At 30.6% G+C, this 19668-nt stretch overlaps 1 protein-coding gene across 14 annotated transcripts in view; it reads left to right on the top strand.

The window, feature by feature from the left end:
- LOC143225797 (disco-interacting protein 2-like) overlaps positions 1-15288 on the top strand; it is a 119852-nt gene extending 104564 nt beyond the window's left edge. For all 14 annotated transcript variants that reach the window (XM_076455809.1, XM_076455808.1, XM_076455818.1 and 11 more), the window contains 13 exons: positions 39-171; positions 461-654; positions 1192-1357; positions 3044-3183; positions 3571-3732; positions 4379-4509; positions 5087-5178; positions 6942-7018; positions 7589-7759; positions 8831-9025; positions 9518-9692; positions 10198-10321; positions 12240-15288. In XM_076455809.1, coding sequence (XP_076311924.1) covers positions 39-171; positions 461-654; positions 1192-1357; positions 3044-3183; positions 3571-3732; positions 4379-4509; positions 5087-5178; positions 6942-7018; positions 7589-7759; positions 8831-9025; positions 9518-9692; positions 10198-10321; positions 12240-12492 — 2013 coding nt within the window. In that variant the 3' untranslated portion in view covers positions 12493-15288. The remainder of the gene's footprint in view (positions 1-38; positions 172-460; positions 655-1191; positions 1358-3043; positions 3184-3570; positions 3733-4378; positions 4510-5086; positions 5179-6941; positions 7019-7588; positions 7760-8830; positions 9026-9517; positions 9693-10197; positions 10322-12239) is intronic.
- The last annotated feature ends 4380 nt before the right edge of the window (positions 15289-19668 follow it).

The raw sequence follows: 19668 nt of genomic DNA, 5'->3' as shown, positions 1-19668 counted from the left end.
AATGTTTTAAGAAACCCCTTGGTATTCATGCTTTTAAGACTCCTTTGGGTGGAATTCACTTGTCAGAAACTAAACGAATGCTTTTGGAAGGAAATCTTCATCCTGTTAATGTGTTAATGTGTCCCCACACATGTGTTACCAATCTTCCTAAACCTAGGGAAGTTCACTCAGGTAGGTTCCTTGAAACACCTTTCTCTAAAAAAAAGTTAGTTAATAAACATCTGTAATGTCTATTTCAAGAATATTGTAATATACTTTAGAAGTTAAAGCATTGGATGTTTTTAAAGTAGTGTAAAAGAGAATTTGTTTTGCCAGAAATGTTTTTTCTGTGGTAATTTCCACTGTGTGTGCATATATCAATTATATTAAGTACATTCTGTAGGATTTATTGGCAGTTAGATGTGTAGGAGGAAATACTTTAATACTTAATTTGTTATTGGTTTTGATGTTTTGTTTATAGAGGTTGGACCGGCATCAGTTCTGGTTGGAAGCATGGTTCAGGGTGTCAGACTGGCATCAGCTCAGGGAAGGGACGTGGCACTAGTTGAAGATGTGAGCGATGCCACACGCAAATATCAGTTCATTTCAGAAGTTCTGCGATGGAGAGCATCTACCACTGCAGATCACATTGTCTTTACATTGTTGAATTCTAAGGTGAGTGTGGCATTACTGGTTCATTGTGCTTTCTTGTTACTGTATTTAGTAATAATTACACTTTTTGTTCTATCATTGTTTTAGATGTAATTATTTTAACATCAAGGTAGTCAGGATAGGGTGTTTACTATGCTGTATAAGTGTTACTCTTCAAATCATAGAAAAGCCAGTCCTACAAAAGTTGCCACAGAAATCACCCTTTCAGCATCTAGAGAAAATTTACGTGCTAAACAAAGTGAAGGTCTAAACAGGATACTTTACACATATTACAACAGTTACACATGCTCAGCAGAAGAAAGATCTAGACAGGATACTTCACACCTGTTATGACAATTGTGCATCCTTAGTAGTTCAAAGATCTTAGACAAGATACTTCATAAATATTAAAATAGGTGCACATCCTCAGCAGAAATAAGACCTAGACAAGAAACTTTACACTTATTACAACAGTTGCACATTCACAGCAGTACAAAGTCTTGATAGATTGGTTACATCACTTCCATTATGACATAATTACCTATGTATTTTTTCTGTTAGGGAGGAGTGGCATCATCTCTAACTTGTTCACAACTACAAAAACGATCAGAGAGAGTTGGCTGTTTATTGTTGGAGAAAGGGAAACTCAACACAGGTGACCATGTGGCTCTTGTCTACCCTCCGGGTGTTGACCTTATCTGTGCCTTCTATGGCTGCCTTTATGTTGGTATGTAATCTGTTTTTTATTAATTATTTAGTAATGTAATAACAATTAAGAAAATTGTCTAAAATTTCCCAGAAAATTATCAATAAAAGAATATTTCTAGTTATAATTCTAATCTAGTTCAAATATATATATATATTATGTATAAACTTAATATTTTGGAAGAATGTGGGCACCATGAATTCTAGAAACTTTGTTAAATATTATCCATACAATGACATACCTAGATTAAATTGTAATCCACTGTAATTGAAGAGACAATGTTTTTGAAGAATGTGGCTACCTGGAATTAAGAAAATATTTAAAATTATCAATTGAAATTTATTTTTAGTTAAAATGTTACTCTAGTTTGAATATACAAGCATAATTTTTGAAAGAATGTGACTACTTTGAATCTAGAGACTTGGCTAAAACTTCCATTTAAAATTATCAATACAAGAATATTTCTGTATAAAATTATAATTTAGTTTGAATATATAAATATGATGTTCTGAAAGAATATGACTATTCTGAATTAAGAAAATTAGCTACAAATTCCATTGACAGTAATACATATGAGGACATTTGTATGTAAAATTGTAATCCGTAGTTGTATTCATATAAAATGGTAATTTTTTTTCTGAGGTATATGTTTTTGCACCCTGTGTTAACACTTATTTTCTATATAAAATTGGGCGACTAAACCATATACCTTGCATAGGATGCTTGACTTAATATCTGAGGATCATGGGTTTGAGTCTCATCCCACTAAACATATTTTCCCTTTCAGCTGTGGGGATATTATTATGTGCCAGTCAACAACACTATTCATTGGTAAAGGAGTAGCCCAAGAATTGCTTGTGGGTAGTGATGACTAGCTGCCCTTCCTGTAGTGTTTCACTGCTAACATTGGGACAACTACAGCAAATGTCCTTTGTGTAGCTTTGCTTTAAATTAAAAAAAAAAAAAAATTGGCCAAAATAATTTCAGTTCCAGTTATCTATGTAAAGCTGTTTGTGAAAACTGTTTTATTTAACCTGCTGCAAGAACATTTTAAGCTGCTTCTGACACATGCCATTTTTTTGTTACACAGTGTTTTCCACCTGGATTGAATATAGTCATATGATTACAACACCGCAGTCAATGCATATTGGAATAATAGTGCACAAAAGGAAATTATTTGTATGAAACACCATATACCCATTTTCATTTTATTGTGTCTTATTTAATTAATTTCTTGTCAACATGTTACAAAAACATTCAAGCTAAAGTTTACATAAAAAAAACTATTTCAAAGATAAATATGTTGCTATTATATTTGATGTTTTTATTTCTCTGAGCCATTTATGGTTTAGTTAGCTTAGTAACATTGCAAGGAATATTTAGTTGTAAATACCTGTGAGTGCATTATAATTGTGAATTATACTTAGTTTGTTTTGTTAATTTTAGTAAAGTCAAATCCACCAAACTCAGATCCTTAAGATTAAAATATTCATGATGTTGGACCAATTTCTGTGCAGTCCACGAAATCATGATTTACATGGAGTCTTAATTCTAAGTGAATGACAATATGAAAACTGTTTGAGTTGAAAAAGGTTTATGATATAGAAACATTTTTTTTCTTAATTTACTAGCTGAGATGTGCCATATTCAATTACAAAATTTTGATCCAATGAAGAAATGTATATATTGTTTTTGTTATTGTAAAAGGTGTTGTACCAGTTTGTATTCGGCCTCCTCACCCTCAGAATTTACAGACAACACTACCAACTGTCAGAATGATTGTAGACATCAGTAAATCTGCATTAGTTTTATCTACAGCACCTGTTATCAAGCTACTGAAATCCAAGGTGTGCAATGCTTTTACTACATCTATAATTTCTGTTAATTTTCTTTATCGCAACAATAATCCCTCTTTCCAGTAGTGTTATACCACTCTATTTCAGTAGAATTCAATTGTTTAGTTATTATTGGCATACTTTTATATAATTATAACAATTAATATTTACTTAATTTGAATGATATTTCATAATAAAAAAATCCTTAAACTCTAAAATAATATAAATATTAACTCTATTCTTTAATGAAATTTAATGTCTTGTTATAACTACTGTGGTGAAAAGGAAAAATATAATTTTTTTGAAGCTTAAACAGAAATGAATTGAAAATGAACAGTTACTAGCCTTCTGTTGAAAATTACTTTTATGAATAGTGTGTGTATCTCATGTTTTGTTTAGGAAGCAGGTAATGTGGTAGATGTCAAGACATGGCCTACAATACTGGATACTGATGACCCACCCAAGAAAAAATTAACAAATATCTATAGAGCTCCTACTCCAGAAATGATTGCTTATCTGGACTTCAGTGTTAGCACAACAGGAATGTTAGCAGGAATAAAAGTAAGTCAGAACAAGAATTTTAACATAGGTAAAGGTAAGTCTCTCTGAGAGTATTATCAGAAATAAAAGTAAATCACAACAGAAATGTCAGTATGGATAAAAGTAAATCACAAATTGAATGTTATGGATTGGTGCAAGTCACTACAGAAATGTTAATGTGGATAAAGAGCCACAACTGGAATGTTAGCAAGGATAAAAGATAAAAAGGAAGCCACAACAGGAATATCAGTAGATATAAAATTAAGTGACTACAGGAGTGTTAGGTTGTAGGAAACCAATCAATTTTTCAATTCAACTCAATTTTGTAATCTCTAACAATATACTGTTTAGTTAAACATCTTTAGGGACTAAGATGTGTTTTATTGATTTAGCAACAAACTCTTTACAGAATTATAAAAGGAGTTGGATTTAGACAGTAACCACTGTATGATTCTAAACAAGTCAGTAATTTAATTTTTAATGCATGTTATGTACTGCTTATCTTTAAAAGTAGTGTTTCATCATGATAATTTTGAGTTCCTTCTGAAATCTTCAAAGTCCACTTATTTCTGATGCATTTTTTAGTTGTTTTATTACTTTTCAATCTGTTTTACTTTTGGGTGAGATATTTAGCAGATTGATTTGATCTGTCTTTAAATATTTTCAGATGTCTCATGCTGCTGCTACCTCTCTCTGTAAGAGCATGAAATTGGCTTGTGAACTCTACCCATCTCGTCATGTAGCTCTATGTTTAGATCCGTACTGTGGGCTTGGCTTTGTGCTCTGGTGTTTGAGCAGGTAAGATAGTTAAAATAATAACAGATACAAACCTTAACTGGCAGAAGTAGTCAATCTTACATATAATAATGGAAAAGATGGTGATCAGTTGATACAGTTGGTATTACAAATAAATGTTAATTTATTGCAGTGAAATTCAATTTTCAAAGAAACTTTTTTACCTGTTGAGTGGGCTGATGGATTGTTTTACGTGCATATTAAAATAAGTAAAAGAAAACTGAATATTTGTAGACATTAAAAAATAAGATGCTAAAATATGGTTTTAATTTTTTAATATTTTATGAAATATATCATTGTTTTACATTCTTAAATTTTGATAGGTGCACCTTGGAATCAAAATACAATTACTCACTTCTGTATATGAAAAGCTTACTTTTTTAAAAAAACTTTGTTATATTTTTTAGAAGTTACTATTTCAGTTACTGATATTATTTTTAATTTTGAAATCCAGTTGTTTTGAGGAAAGGTAACACCATAAATAGTAACCAAAAAAATTTAAGCTTTTGGTTATTTTTGACATTTTTGAGTATATAAAAAGTTTTACTTTTGTTATAATGAATGACATTTTTTTCAACAGTGTCTATTCTGGCCATCACTCAATCCTCATTCCTCCCTCTGAAATAGAGGTTAATCCAGCTCTGTGGTTGTCTGCCTTAAGCCAATTTAAAGGTAGAAAGGTTTTTGTGAAATATAACTACAAACTAAATAGTTTCATGAATATATTGCATCTGGGTCTTGTAACTTTGGTTTTTTGTCTTCTTTAGCACTCTTCTATGGCCAACCCTTACCATTTATGATTTTGTTTTCAGTTACAGATGTTCCCAAATTAGAAGTGTTTACTTTACTTTGTACATGCAAGGGATCATTTCTGTGTTGATTGGTTCTTTTTTTCTTCAGTTATTCATGAGTAACTTGAAATTTGGATAACAGTAAGTTGTATTCAGTAAAGGATAAATGTAGGACTTTACACACTGAGTTATTCTAAAGCTAGAATGTGCATATTGTCTTCAGTTGGAGTTAACAGCATACATTTGATTTTCAACCAAAAAATGGATATTTTGTTCACATAAAAGTTGTAATATATAGAAAATTTTGAAAGTGTCATTATATAAATTGCAGTATAAAAGATGTCATTACCTACTCTCATCAAAATGTTTGTTAAATTCAATAATTATATTAATCTGAGAAAAAAGGAAATCATAGACTGCTGGAAGCTCAGAAAATTGTGCTTTTAAACATTTCAAGCTGGTTTTAAAGTGTTATCAGAGCATCACAAATTTTCAATTGTTTCATGAGAAGTGACAGATATTGATCAGCCTTGCAAGCAAATTGTAAGTCAAGTTACAGTATCTAGTGTGGCTATATATGAAAGAGCATTATCTGTGAAGTTCATAGAATGTGCTATTCATAAATATAAGTACTTGTGATGAGGAAAATGTCCATTTCTCCCAAAAATGCTTGTGACTGTTCTGTTTTTCTGTAAATTTTATCAGTTACTACAACTTAACAAATTTTGCACATTTTGTGATCTAATGAGGGTGATTGTCCCATCTTCAAAAGTGGACAATCACTTTCATTCTCAAGTATTGTTAGGGATTCTTAAGTACAGATTTAAAAGTAGGCAGTAAAAATGTTTTGGGTGTATTTTTGCATATAAGACATGGGATTTGTGTAAAATACTTGCATACCTAAAGACCTATGGATAGTAAAACATCTTAAGTGAGTGTGTTCCATAACTCTGACAGACATTTGTCACTCGGCCTATGTTCCTTGCCATAGAATATGTAAAGAAATATTTTACTTTCAAGTTTGATGAAAAGAAGCCACATTTTAGAAAAAAGAGAGAGATAGAGGGTGAAAGCAACATCTTTAATGAAAATATTCACCTTGAGCCCAGATTTTAACTATATAAAACATTCTATAACATATATATATATATATATATATATATATATATTATAGTGAAATTAAGTAATTTGTATCTGAATAAAGTTAAATCAATAAAGAAAATCATGAGGAAGGACTGTGATAAGAACAGCAAATTCTCACCTCTGATTAATTATATTATAACCTACCAATGGCTTGAATATATTATGGTTATAATATAATTAATCAGAGGGTGGGATTTGCTGTTTATAATGCAGTTCTTCCTCATAATTTTGTTTATTCATTTAACTTCATTTAGATATAAATTATTTAATTTCACTAAAATTTATTCAGTGTATGTGAATGATCACTGTCTATGTTGCACCTTCCATTGCATTTTTCAAACTTTATGAAGTGAAGTTTAATAGCCTATCAAGGACGTGAATATTTTGTGGTTATAATATAGTATATATAGTTTATTTTTTTCATTAAACTATTAAAGATATTTTAAGGTTTGATGTTTGCTGAATCTTTAGTTAGTTGGTGTACTATATTTTTGTTTTTAGTTCGAGACACTTTCTGTTCATATGGAGTGATGGAGATATGTACCAAGGGATTAGCGTCCTCTATCAACCAGCTCAAGGTAAGTAAAACTTTCCAATTCACTTAGAGCGTAATTAAATATAATGTTTCTTAATGTGTGCTATGATTCACAAGTTGTGATGCTTTGACATGAGAATTGGGTACTGGAGCTGACATAACCATTTTAGCATAAAGAACAGGTGTATTTGTGAAGATTTATTACTGTCATTAGTTTGAAATCTTATCCTTATATATATAAAAAAAAAGACAAAATATAATAGTATTTCCAAAACAATTCTGAAAGTAATCTGTGAAAGGCTAATCTCAGAAGTCCACAATTCAGTTTCTTAAAACAAATGGTCCTTCTCCAAAGTAAGGCAGAACTAAGACTACAATCCTAGCAAAGCTTGTGCATCAAATAATCTCTTGTTATAAAGACAACATGACCAGCTAATAATGTCCAAGATCCTTCACTTATGAGAAAACACTGAATGAAGGAAAATTCATATTATTAATCATACAGTTTGACTTATTTCTAATAATAGTTACTGTTCTAGGTAAAAGTAAAAATTAATGTTAGATAAAGCCATAATTTTTTAATGCTAACATTTCATTGAGCTTTGTTCACCAGCAACGAGGTGTCAACTTGAACTGTGTTCGGACTTGTGTGGTTGTAGCAGAAGAAAGACCCAGAGTTTCTCTCAGCAATTCTTTTTCCAAGCTTTTCTCCAGCCTAGGACTTTCTCCTCGGGCAGTCAGTACCAGTTTTGGGTGTAGAGTCAATGTAGCTATTTGTCTTCAGGTGTGTATTGAAATAGGAGCCTCTACTTTTGTTTCTACCACATTAACATCATTCTTGTATTATGTTAATAAGAAATAAAAACTTCTGTTAGTAAGTAAACACTTATTCCTTTTTATTTAAAGTTAGTTTCATTAATATTGTTGTATAATGTTTGAAATAATTTGGAATATTATTAGTGTTTACACTTATGAATATTATTTTGTATTGCTTAATATTTTGCATTTAAGTTGAGCCTTGTGAGATGTTTTAGGATTTATGGTTGTAAATAGTATTAATTGTAAGGGTACTCAACTGATGAATCAATGAATTTTCTTTGTTATAGGTTTTAGTCTTCTTATGTAATGATTTAGGATATTAAGTATTTTTGTCAGTTTCTTTTTCAGAATGGGCTTCATTAATTTACAAGTTACTTTTTAAAAATGTTCTACATATGGATTATACCATATTAATAAGAAGTTTATTTTGTATTAGTTTTTGAATCAACCATCTGCTTCATATATGTTGGTTGCACCTGTATGAAACAACTTTAAAAGTGGTGATATTATTCATACATTTACAAAAATGTTTGTATTGAAATACATCAGGAACCATTAAGTACACATGACTTTTCAGTAGGTACTTTTTTTAAACCAAGAACTTTACTAGTAATTCTGACAAATACCTCCTGTTAATTTTCTTTGTGTCATTTATTTTCATTGTTGTACGCAAGGTAATTGTAAAGATGCACCCATATTTAAAATTTAGTTGTCCTAGAAGAACTAATTTCACCATAGACACTGTAAGAATCAAAAGTTTTGTTAGGAAAGTTTGTACAGGTTGTTACAAAAAGTGTTTAGTAACCTTTTTATTACTGTCACTCAGCATACACCTTTTCTTGACAGTGTTCATTAATTCTTGTGATATCCTATTACTATCATATTAGTACAATATGGTTTTAAAACAGTAGTGAAACTTTGTTTCTCTGTAAGAAGTCATTTTTAAGCTATAATCATTTCAACTATTGGGTTTCCCTTATAATTACTTTGTTTTCGGTATCTTTTTATTAGATTTTAATGATGCATATCTCTTTAGGGAGCATCTAGTCCTGACCCATCGACTGTATTTGTAGATGTACGTGCCCTTAGAAATGACAGAGTGACACTAGTAGAGAGAGGAGCACCTCACAGCTTGTGTCTTGTAGAATCTGGGAAGTTATTGCCTGGAGTTAAGGTTGTTATTGCTGATCCTGAGACCAAAGGTCATTGTGCTGACTCACACCTTGGAGAGGTATAATAGAGTTTATTATTCAAATACTTATGATGCAAAATGGGAAATTTATTTGAGTTTTATCGCATTTGATGTGCTGGCTTATGTGATTGAGGTATTATGATGATCTTATTTCAGTAAGCATATTAGGTTGACAGGAAGTATTTATGTGTTTACTTGTTACTTATGAACTTGTTTTTGTTTAACTTAATTTGGAAATAATAAAAATAACTGACAAATATATTTTTAAGATGATGAATTGGAAAATGTAAAGAATGCTAAAAAATGCTAAAAGATAAAAATGTCTTTAATGTTTTGATCAAACACGTAACTGTGTTTTTCTGTACTAAAAGATGCCAAGGACTTATTAAAATAGTAGAAGGAAGGGGGAGTTGTCTGTTATGGAATTGTTACCTCTTTGTTCTAATTCTAGAATTGCTAAAAGCAATCCTTATTTTTGTTCATAAATTTTGTGTATTTAGATTTACATGAGAAATACTGCTGTCTTTACAGATATGGATACAGTCCCCTCACAATTCTACTGGCTATTTCACCATTTATGGAGATGAATCACTACACAATGACCATTTTAATGCACGTTTAATGACAGGCGACACTGCACAAACGTATGCTCGTACAGGCTACTTAGGGTTCTTAAGAAGAACTGAGTCAGTACAGGCAGATGGTGGTGAGGCTTAAACTTTTAAACATTGAATTTTTATTTAATATCTTACTGAAAAACTCTAATATGCTTTTATATAATTATTAGCTCTTTAAAATAATTGTTTTATATGTGTGATGGAAATAAGTAATTAATGGACTAAATATTGAAGAAAAAGCATAGTCTGATAAAAATGAATTATTTTTTAAGTTATAGACTAGTTTTAAATCATTTGGTTTTTTACTGAACTAAATTATAACACTTGATTAGTATAGATGAATTTTATTGTATCACTAAGTACAAAAGAGCAGAAAATCATCATATGGTTGAACTATACAAACTATTATTTTAATTTCCTTAGAAATTAAAAATGTGCTCATAGAAACATGTACAAGAACTACAGTTTTAGTTAAAGATGACATTAATGAGATACTTACTGTTCTTTTTTTCATTCATTAACTGCATTCGTAAACAAACAGAAAATATAAAGTTTTTATTAGCCAGTGTTTAACATTTTATTTTTTATACTTAGAGCTTCATGATGCAGTGTTTGTAGTTGGAGCACTTGATGAAACAATTATGCTGCGAGGTATGAGATACCATCCTATTGATATTGAAAACAGTATACTACGCTGTCACAAAAAGATATCGGAATGGTAGGTTTTTTTATTTTTAGGGTTTTGCCTTTATACAGTAAACCAGAGAAAAAATAATAATGCATTGCATAAGAAATCCCATACTACTGACTAGTTGTAGTTTTGAAATCTGTCACAAACCAGGTTGGAAACAGGAAACATTGCATTACTTAGGTTATTCAAGGTCTGTAACAATTGTTTTCACATCTTGCCCCTGAAAATTTCCATGATGTGGAACTTGCTAACTTAATAACTTTGACAATTGTCAAATAAGATTGCATATGGTTATTTCATGTTACAGCTATAATATTAAGTTAAGTGTCCAAATGCTTGAGAAAAATGCCATGATGAACTCTGCATAGCCTAAAATTGATGTGAGGACACTACTATATCACAAGGAAACAGCTTTATATCTTTATACAAAGTGGATGCCAATCAGATATGGTTCCAAGAATTCAACATTCTGATTCATCTGTAAATCAAATACTTTGCTCAAATGGACTGTTCGAGGGCATAGACCATGTATGGTTGATGTACCTTGGATTACATGTGAAAGGAAGTGGTACAAGAATGAGTTCACTATAGGGCATAAAAGTTGCCTGAAATAGAGATTTCTATTAATTAAATTTACCATTAATGTTGGAATATGGGGTTTTAAGGCATAGACACACATCTGTAGATAAACACCAACCCTCTCTGTGTTCTCAAGACATGGGAAAAAGCTTGGTGAAAATTTTATTTGCACATGTACCTTTCTAACCTTTGACCTAGATGTATTACACATGTATTCTCTTTAACATGATACAGTAAGTTGTAATTTGAAATATATTTCATTTCATTGAATAACAAATCTTGTGCCAGGGACCAATGTCAGCAAACTTGTTTAGTACTGAAAAAGTCAAATTGCCACAAGTCCATTTTGTTTTATGTTCTTAAGCACACTTTATCTCTTTATCTGAAAGTCACAACTTGTCATTCAGTCTTCAGATAGTTTCAAACACACTTTGTCTCTTTGTATGAAAGTCAAATAGCCTCAAACACATTGTCACTATCTTCAGATAGTACATAAAGGCACTTTTTCTTTCTCATTATATGAAAGAGTAGGAAAAAAAAAAGAGTGTTTTTTAAAACTAATGATTTACAGTAAAACGTAGTACCTTTTGTATAGAAAAATATTTGGTTGATATTGGTGTATGCAAAATCCTGAAAATTTAAGAAAATACATAATTGACATTTATAAAACTAAACAAAAAATCTGTGTGTTAGATGGCTTTTTCATCAGTGGATGTAGTATGGTGACTCTGAGACTGCATACTTTTTTAGTAGCGTTCTTTCAGTTTCATATACAAGGTGGACAATAGCAGTCATCCAATAAATATGCTTAAGATGTTAATTATGTTGTATTTGATGCAACTGACTAAAGTGGTGATATATATATATAAGTGATCACTTCTTATTAATTTCATTTCTCTTTATTGGAAAGGCGGTACATTCTTACTATGGCCACCCTGTGTGTGAAGTGTTAAAAATATTTTAATTTTTCATCACAAATAAGATAGATTTTAAAAAACTTTTAGTTTCAGAACTTGTATATTTAATACACTGGAGCCAGTCCCATCATAATGGATTCTGCTAAAGTGTGCTACTCATTATAACACAGGTTCGTTTTGAACCTCAGAATTTTCATTTAAATATATATTGTTTATGAGGTCATTTTAATACGTTTATCTGTAGATTTTCAAATGGCTTAGCACTTTTTCAAAGGACCTCGCTATAATGCGGTTTCATGATGTGGACTGCATTATAACAGGATCCGAGTGAATTCTTTTCTGCTAGCTTCATCAATACAGACATTCTTTGAATTGATTACAAGTGTATTTTTAAGGTTACTGCTAAACTTAGTTTTGTTATTATAACTGAAATACTTGATTATTTTCAGTGCTGTGTTCACTTGGACCAACCTGTTGGTGGTGGTGGTAGAACTTGATGGAAATGAAAATGAGGCTCTAGATCTGGTTCCCTTGGTGACTAATGTTGTCTTGGAAGAACACCAGCTCATTGTAGGTGTAGTAGTTGTTGTGGATCCAGGAGTAGTCCCAATTAATTCTAGAGGAGAAAAGCAGCGGATGCATCTTCGAGATGGATTTTTAGCTGACCAACTTGATCCAATCTATGTGGCATATAACATGTGACAAAAATGACAACTCTTCATAAGTTTCATGGCAAAAACTTTTGACCAATCAGTGATATCTGTTACTACTTGTCTTTTTTTATTATTATTGATTTTCAAAGAAGGTGGATGTAAACTTTTTATCAGTCTGAAAAATGCATTGCAAAGTTATATATATATATTATGGACCATTTCCAAACACCTTAAAAGAGCTTGGTTATACTTAAATAGGTATTATAATAAAAGATGTATGCACCATGCAAAGACATGGTTTATTCATACATCATAAAGAAGTACTGTTTAATCTATCCATGAGACATATAGATAGATAAATATGTTGTGAGTGGTAATCTGTGCTTGATTAGGCAATCACTTTATCTTAGAACAAAGTCGAAATTATATATTATTTTATAAGTTTTCATCAATGGGTCTGGTGTCCTGCAGAAGGCCCTAGATAGTTAAATGAAGTTAGCTCATTTGAAGACTATGGTTCTTTATTTTATGGCATGCAGTTACAAATGAAACATCCCTGTGAAACAGTTTTACCAAGAACATGCTGACCTCTGGATCTTACTAAACAGGACTCAATGACTAAGAACCTAATTTAATGTGAAAGGTTTTTAAACACCTCTGTAATAAATATTGCCTTGGCTAGGTAGGCTTATACAAGTGTTTTACATATCAAAATTTAGGAAGTTAAACATTATCTGTTTTAGTAGTACTGTGTAGTCAATAACTGTTAAAGGTTTGCAGTTGCAGCATCATATCAGCAAAAGAGAAACTTGAAGTTTTTAATTTATTGATCCATAGTTTAATTTTTAAACAGAACTTTCCTTTTATCTACTGTATTAATTATTGATTCAGAGCTTATGTAGCAGTTGCACTTAATACCATATTGCTAATAAATTTAAAAACAAAGCATACGTGTTTCACTTAACTAGATCAATTATAATAAGGTGAAAAGTGGCATTTAGTGTATAGAAAGGAGTTTACCACTTCCCAGATGTTCCATGAAATGTCAAACTGGTATTAAGTTCACTGTACTAGGACTGATAAGTTTTAATGTATTAGTTTAGATCAAAGTCTGTCAGGAAAGACATTTTTTTATATAATGTACAATGTATCATTCTTTAAGAAACTTTGGTAATCTGTTTAGGGAAGTGAAACTTAATGTTTTTGTTTGCTTCTAACCAAAGAACTTTATAATATGCTCATACGTAATGGAAACAAGTGTCATCATAGACTGTATTAAATATTTTAAGTTTTTGGAGTGAAAAAAGGCTATGTGTAAGTATTGTAATGATGTTTTTTTCTTTAAAACGTACATTTTTTTTAGATATAGAATAAATTAAGTTGTGTAGGATACAAATTAATATTGTCATGCCTACATTCCTACCCAGTGACTTGAGTGCTTGTAATGCTAAAAAAATTGTGGTTTTATCCCTGTAGTTAGAATAAAACAGGTATTCCATTATCCAGCTTTGCCCTTGAACAAAAAGAAACAAACATATTTTCATGCATAAATTAAGAATTATATATTTTATTTGAATATTTCTTCATCAGTCAGTAAGGTTTCTATCTTAAATTATTAAATTATCGTTCATCAAAACATATTATGGTATTTGAATTCTTTTTACCATAAAACGTCTTTGATAGATTGTTCAAGCAGTGTGTTCATGATCATTACCCTCGAATGGGGAGCAACTGCCTGTTCTGTTAAAAAACCCAAGTGTAGAGGATGACGTTTGAAAAGTCTTCCATCATCAGATCTTGAAGACAAGTGAATTTTCAAATGTTGTCCACCATGCTTGTGTTCTCTATAACAGTTCCAGTGTACTCAATATTGTACATACTTAGCTACAATGGTTAAGAAACTTTACACTAGGCTAGTATGAAAAACAGAGGTTTGATGTATGACTAATATTATTTAAAACATGGTAATGACAAGATTGAACATTCACAGTAAAGTTAATAGTGGATTTCGTTAAACTAATTTAGCTAATGCATGTATAAGTAAGAGAGCTTTGTTAAGTAAGTCTGTCCTTTCACGTTTTGTACATGTCAGATTTTAGTGCCTGTTAATACTTAGAGTAAGTTCCAAGGATACTGAATAGTTTCTAGATTCAATACTTCAGTGAATCCAGCCATTGAACTTTAATTTTGTGTATTTTATGCTTTTATTTTTCTAATCATTTAATATAATTATTTCTCTATCCAATTTGAAGTAAAGCAGTTTAAAGTAATGTAGATTAAAGTTTAAAGTGTGTAGATTTTGAGTGAAATGCATTTTGGTAGCTATAGCTTCATTTTGTACATAGAAGTTTGTATAAAAAAAGAAAAATATATATGTATTAATCCATTCAAATCAAATAAGAGTTGATAAGTAGATGTACAGTGTGGTGACAAGATATTCCATACTTTGCTCAGTGAATAGTTTCAAGAATGAGTTTTTGAAAAACTGATTTAAAAGACGTTAATTTATAGATGTGTGAAAAACTGTGCATTGAGCATAATATTTCCATGTTATAGTACTGATGTAACCATCAGAAATCACTGAGTTAACAGTTTTGAAGCTTGTTTTGAAGCTTGTTTAACAGCTTATTAACATAGAATATAGAACAAAATTGATCAGTTCATTTTATTAAATAATACTTGTTATTAGAGAAATGAGGAATTTCTTGTAAGTGGAATAAATCACAATATTGCTGTTATGCATGATTTCAAATTGACAACAGAGATGTAATATATGTGGCATCAAAGCAACATACATATAGCAGTATGTAATACACGTTTTAATAAAAATGCATTGTTATTCAGATTTTTTTATCCATTCAGTGAAATAACACGTTGAAAGTTACACACTCCAATTCTGTCCTCACAAGTTTATTTAGAAGAAGGATCAGAGGAAAACAGATTACAAGGTTAGCAGCTATTGTTGTCTGTCTATTCAGTACCATGACACAAGATGTACATTTTCGACTTTAGTAATCTATTGTGATGTATGATTGTGTTGCAGATTAACAATAAACATGTTTAATGTATATAAAGTTTCGTAAGTCAAATGACTAAATATTAAATACAGCACTATCAGAATTATATCAGATACTTGTGATGGTAACAGGTATGTTTAATGGCCTTCGATCTCCAGTTTTCTTTTCTGAATATCTGGTCGATATGGTAACCACGTGTTTTATTTCTTAGCAATTGTTCAAGTGGTAAAAATAGATGTTTTGTTTCTGAGCAGCTTGCTAAATGATAAACTCGGATTTTTCTGTACAAATTTTTGATATGTTAAACATGGATATTTTTTCTGGGAAACTTGTCTTTACAATAAACTTAAGATGAATTTAAAAGTGTTTACTTATAAAAATCCACATAAAAGCAATCAGGATTATCATATTTTTTCTCTATTCACAGATTTAAAAAATTATTTTGAAGAAAGAAGGGAAACAACTTTGCTGGATACTTTTTATGTATATGATGTTTATAAATGGAGGCTGAATATTAAACTTACCTTCATTGCCACTCAAATCACACGTCATCTCGCAAAATGTCATAAACATTGTTCAGGTAAAAATCCAAATAAATCTACATAAAGAACTTAAAGTGTGAAGTCTCAGTTGTAATAAGTTACGTTATATTCACACAATAAAACTACAATATCAGTGGAAACTATACTTAATTTAATGAAACCCCGTTTTTGTATTTGAGTAGAATCTCGGGTTTCAAGTTCATTGAACAATTATTTAATACTAGTCTCGACCAATAAAACATTCGAAGTAGTTTTTATGAATTCTTTTTGCTTGAATTATTTTTTATTCCATCATTTTCATACAGAATATTTAAACTATGTTTTTGTGCAGCCATTATGCTAGCGTTAGATCGATAAATGCTGGTGTATTTCAAAAAAAATGCAGTCAAACAAACAAATTCACATGTAATTTTATTCGAAAGACTACATGTACCTAAATTTAATAAAATACGCTAATATAGTAAACAATAAAGTAATGATATTTATAATTGTATGAAACAGTTATGAGCGTTCAGTATATCATAATTTTTTTATGAGTTGGAAAAATGAATCAATAACGCAGAATAAAACCCGCATTAAGAAAAAAAAAGTAGCTAAAATATATTTATAGCAATCTATGAAACGAACCGAAGCTAAATTATTACAAAGTAAATATAAAGATGTAACGAAGGTAAACTTAGCTCAATGCGCAGAATCGTCTTAATGAGTGTTCACAAAGTCATATAGTTTTGAAGGAACTACGCATGTATATTTTAAACCTAAATTAAAAATCATGTCAAATAAGTTTACTTCGTGTAATTTGCTTAAATTCATACTGTATTCTTCCGCTTGGTTTCACTTGGATGGTAGTGTATTAAGAATTCTGTTCCTAGTTTCTTTCTGCATTTAGCTTTATTTAAACAAAAATGCTTTTAAGGATCTTCATCCATTGTTAGATTTACTCAATATTTGGAGCATATGTATCCTAACTGTTCAATATGTATGAAAACCAGGCTGTGTGATTATTATATATGACTTAGACCTCAATCAAGGCTTTTATTTCTGAAATACATTTAACACATAATCATAAACAAGAGCAGATAATACTTGCATCGTCTGATAAATTAAACTCTACTCAACAAGAGTATATACTTACTGGCTAATTATGAACTAAGATTACAAAAGATTTAATCTAACAGTTAACTGAACATCAACATCTTGCACATTTAATCGAACTTTAGTTAATTTTGTGCATAATTAAACATAAAAGTCCTTATTACTTAGAAATAAGAGAAAAATGACTGAAGCCTACAAATTTTAAAGAAGTTTGCAGAAGGATTTTAACAACAAGATGAAGAAGCAAAGGGAATTGTATCGAAGAACATCAATGCAAGGATAAAACATCCATAAACAGAATTGTCAAATACAAAGATAAAACCAGCCACACCTCTCTTTTACAGTGGCTGAGGAATTACAACTTTAAATACCATTAAACTACGTAATATAAAATTAGAAGACCCATCTGATGCTCGCCTGTTACCACTACTGGTTTGCAACCTCTGACTGTATGATCTTCCTGGATTATTTCAGCTAATCTACTACTTCATCAAGTTATAGAATTTAGCACACCTGTTCTACATCGCCCAGTCGAGAAACTACTGAATAAATTATGACTGATAAATACCATGTGAGTAATGCCTATCACAGTTTAAGATCATTCCCACATGTGGTAGTTGAAGTTTGAAAGTACTAGCTTTAACAACATTAGACAACTGAGAGCTGTGTAACATCAGAAGGAAGTTTCCAAAATAATGATTGAGATCAAAGTAAAGAGCAAATAGGAGATCTGACCTGAAGTTAAAGGTGAGGAGGAAAGTATTGCTCAGTTGTCTGAACAAAAGGCTTTACGTAAAATTACGACTTCATTGGCACGCGAATAATTTATAGACGTCATAGTGGATGAAGATAATGTGAATTAGAATAAAGGATTTTTAACCCTAATATGCAGAGGGTGGGATCTTTTGGACTCAACCTTCAGTTTGTTTTTTGCCACTTTTATGTTTCTTTAGTTTCCTGGTTCTTCTTTCCGTTAGTTCTCAGTTAACTATCACTAAACAATATCTAATAATAATAAAAAATATATGTCAGTTATATTCAGTTCGGTAAAATAAAAGCACCGCATTTAGCATTTCGTTTATGAAGTGGGAAGTATTATAATAAAGCATAATGAAGTCAAAATTTTGTTCATCTAAATGAACATGTGAGGCGTCTTCATCTTTTGCTTCATTTGAAGATTAATTAATGTACTATATTTCTAGCAAATAAAATATTCTTGTATTTAAGTATAATAATACAATAAGGAATCCATGTGACTTCTACTATACATTTACATACATCTTAGGATTAAAGGAACATTATCCATTTAGCAGTGAAACTTGAATCTGTAAGTTCCAGATTAATGACTAAAATCGCTATCCAAGAATTATGGAATCGCTGGATTAAATAATGTATAATATGAACTCCCTCTTATAAAGGTATGTGATTGAGAAAACGGACAAAGGATTAGCTTCATATAAGACCTCAACTGAAAATCAACATGTTAACCGTCTACCTAAACCAAAACTCACCGATTGTAAAGACTGTATAAATATTGATAAACAGCAAGAGGTCATCCCATCTTTGTATCACAATTGACTGAAAACTAAAATCACTCAAAACATTTTTCACGACTGTACATTTTAAGGACAGTAAATGAATGAAGAATATTTTGTTTTGTTCATTAAAAATTTGATCGTACTCTGTTTCATATATTCAGCTAATAATTTAATAATTCTAATGTCTATACTTGTGAGTATTAATGTTATTAATTTTATGAAGTTGGCTTATTGTTAATTATAGATTTTTAAATTTCATGCGTCTTCATTTTATTAATGTGATAGGATTATATAAATTGTTTAGCAGCTCGTGAAGGTTGCAGTGTTATGGACAATGTTTTAAATTATAGTTGCTGCTTCATCACAAAATTATACTAGTGGACTAACTGTTCTCTATACACCAAAGGAATTGAATATCGAATTTTAGCGTTATAAGTTCGTAACATGTTTTAATCTAGACTTTTTAAGGTGTGTATTGTTGATTGCCTAGTGGGAAGTTCCTCATAACGTCATGAATGTAACTTAATCACATTAACGGTTTTGAAAGGTCCCGCACTGGTACAGCTGTAAGTCTTCGGATTTACAACGCTAAAATCAGGGGTTTGATTTCCCTCGGAATACTCAGCAAATAGCCCAATGTGTCATTGTTATAAAAAAACAAACAAACACACAGTTTTGAAGATTTAAGGCTTTAGACATGAGTAGATTGGTTATTAAGTCTATTAGTAAGTTCCGTTAAGGTTGTTATAGTGAAATGTTCAACTTGCGAGTTTCTTAGTAATTTAGTTGGTTCAGTGCTTTGAATATTGAACTTATGTTCTTGACGCGATAATAAGAAATAAACTGCACGTTTTACTGAGCTTGAGAGATTTGCAAGAAAGTGAAATTTTGATCATACACATATGTTGAAAGAAATCTAAGACTATTAACAGGGTGAAAGAAGGAAACGATTTTCTGAAACCTTTTTTGTTTTTGAGTACTTGAAAGATACCGATACTTTAGAAGGCGTATAGCTGTTAGTATTTAGGAGTTG

This window comes from Tachypleus tridentatus, chromosome 9 (assembly GCF_004210375.1).
Source record: "Tachypleus tridentatus isolate NWPU-2018 chromosome 9, ASM421037v1, whole genome shotgun sequence".
NCBI classification, from domain to species: domain Eukaryota; kingdom Metazoa; phylum Arthropoda; class Merostomata; order Xiphosura; family Limulidae; genus Tachypleus; species Tachypleus tridentatus.
This window is presented reverse-complemented; position numbering and strand designations above follow the sequence as displayed.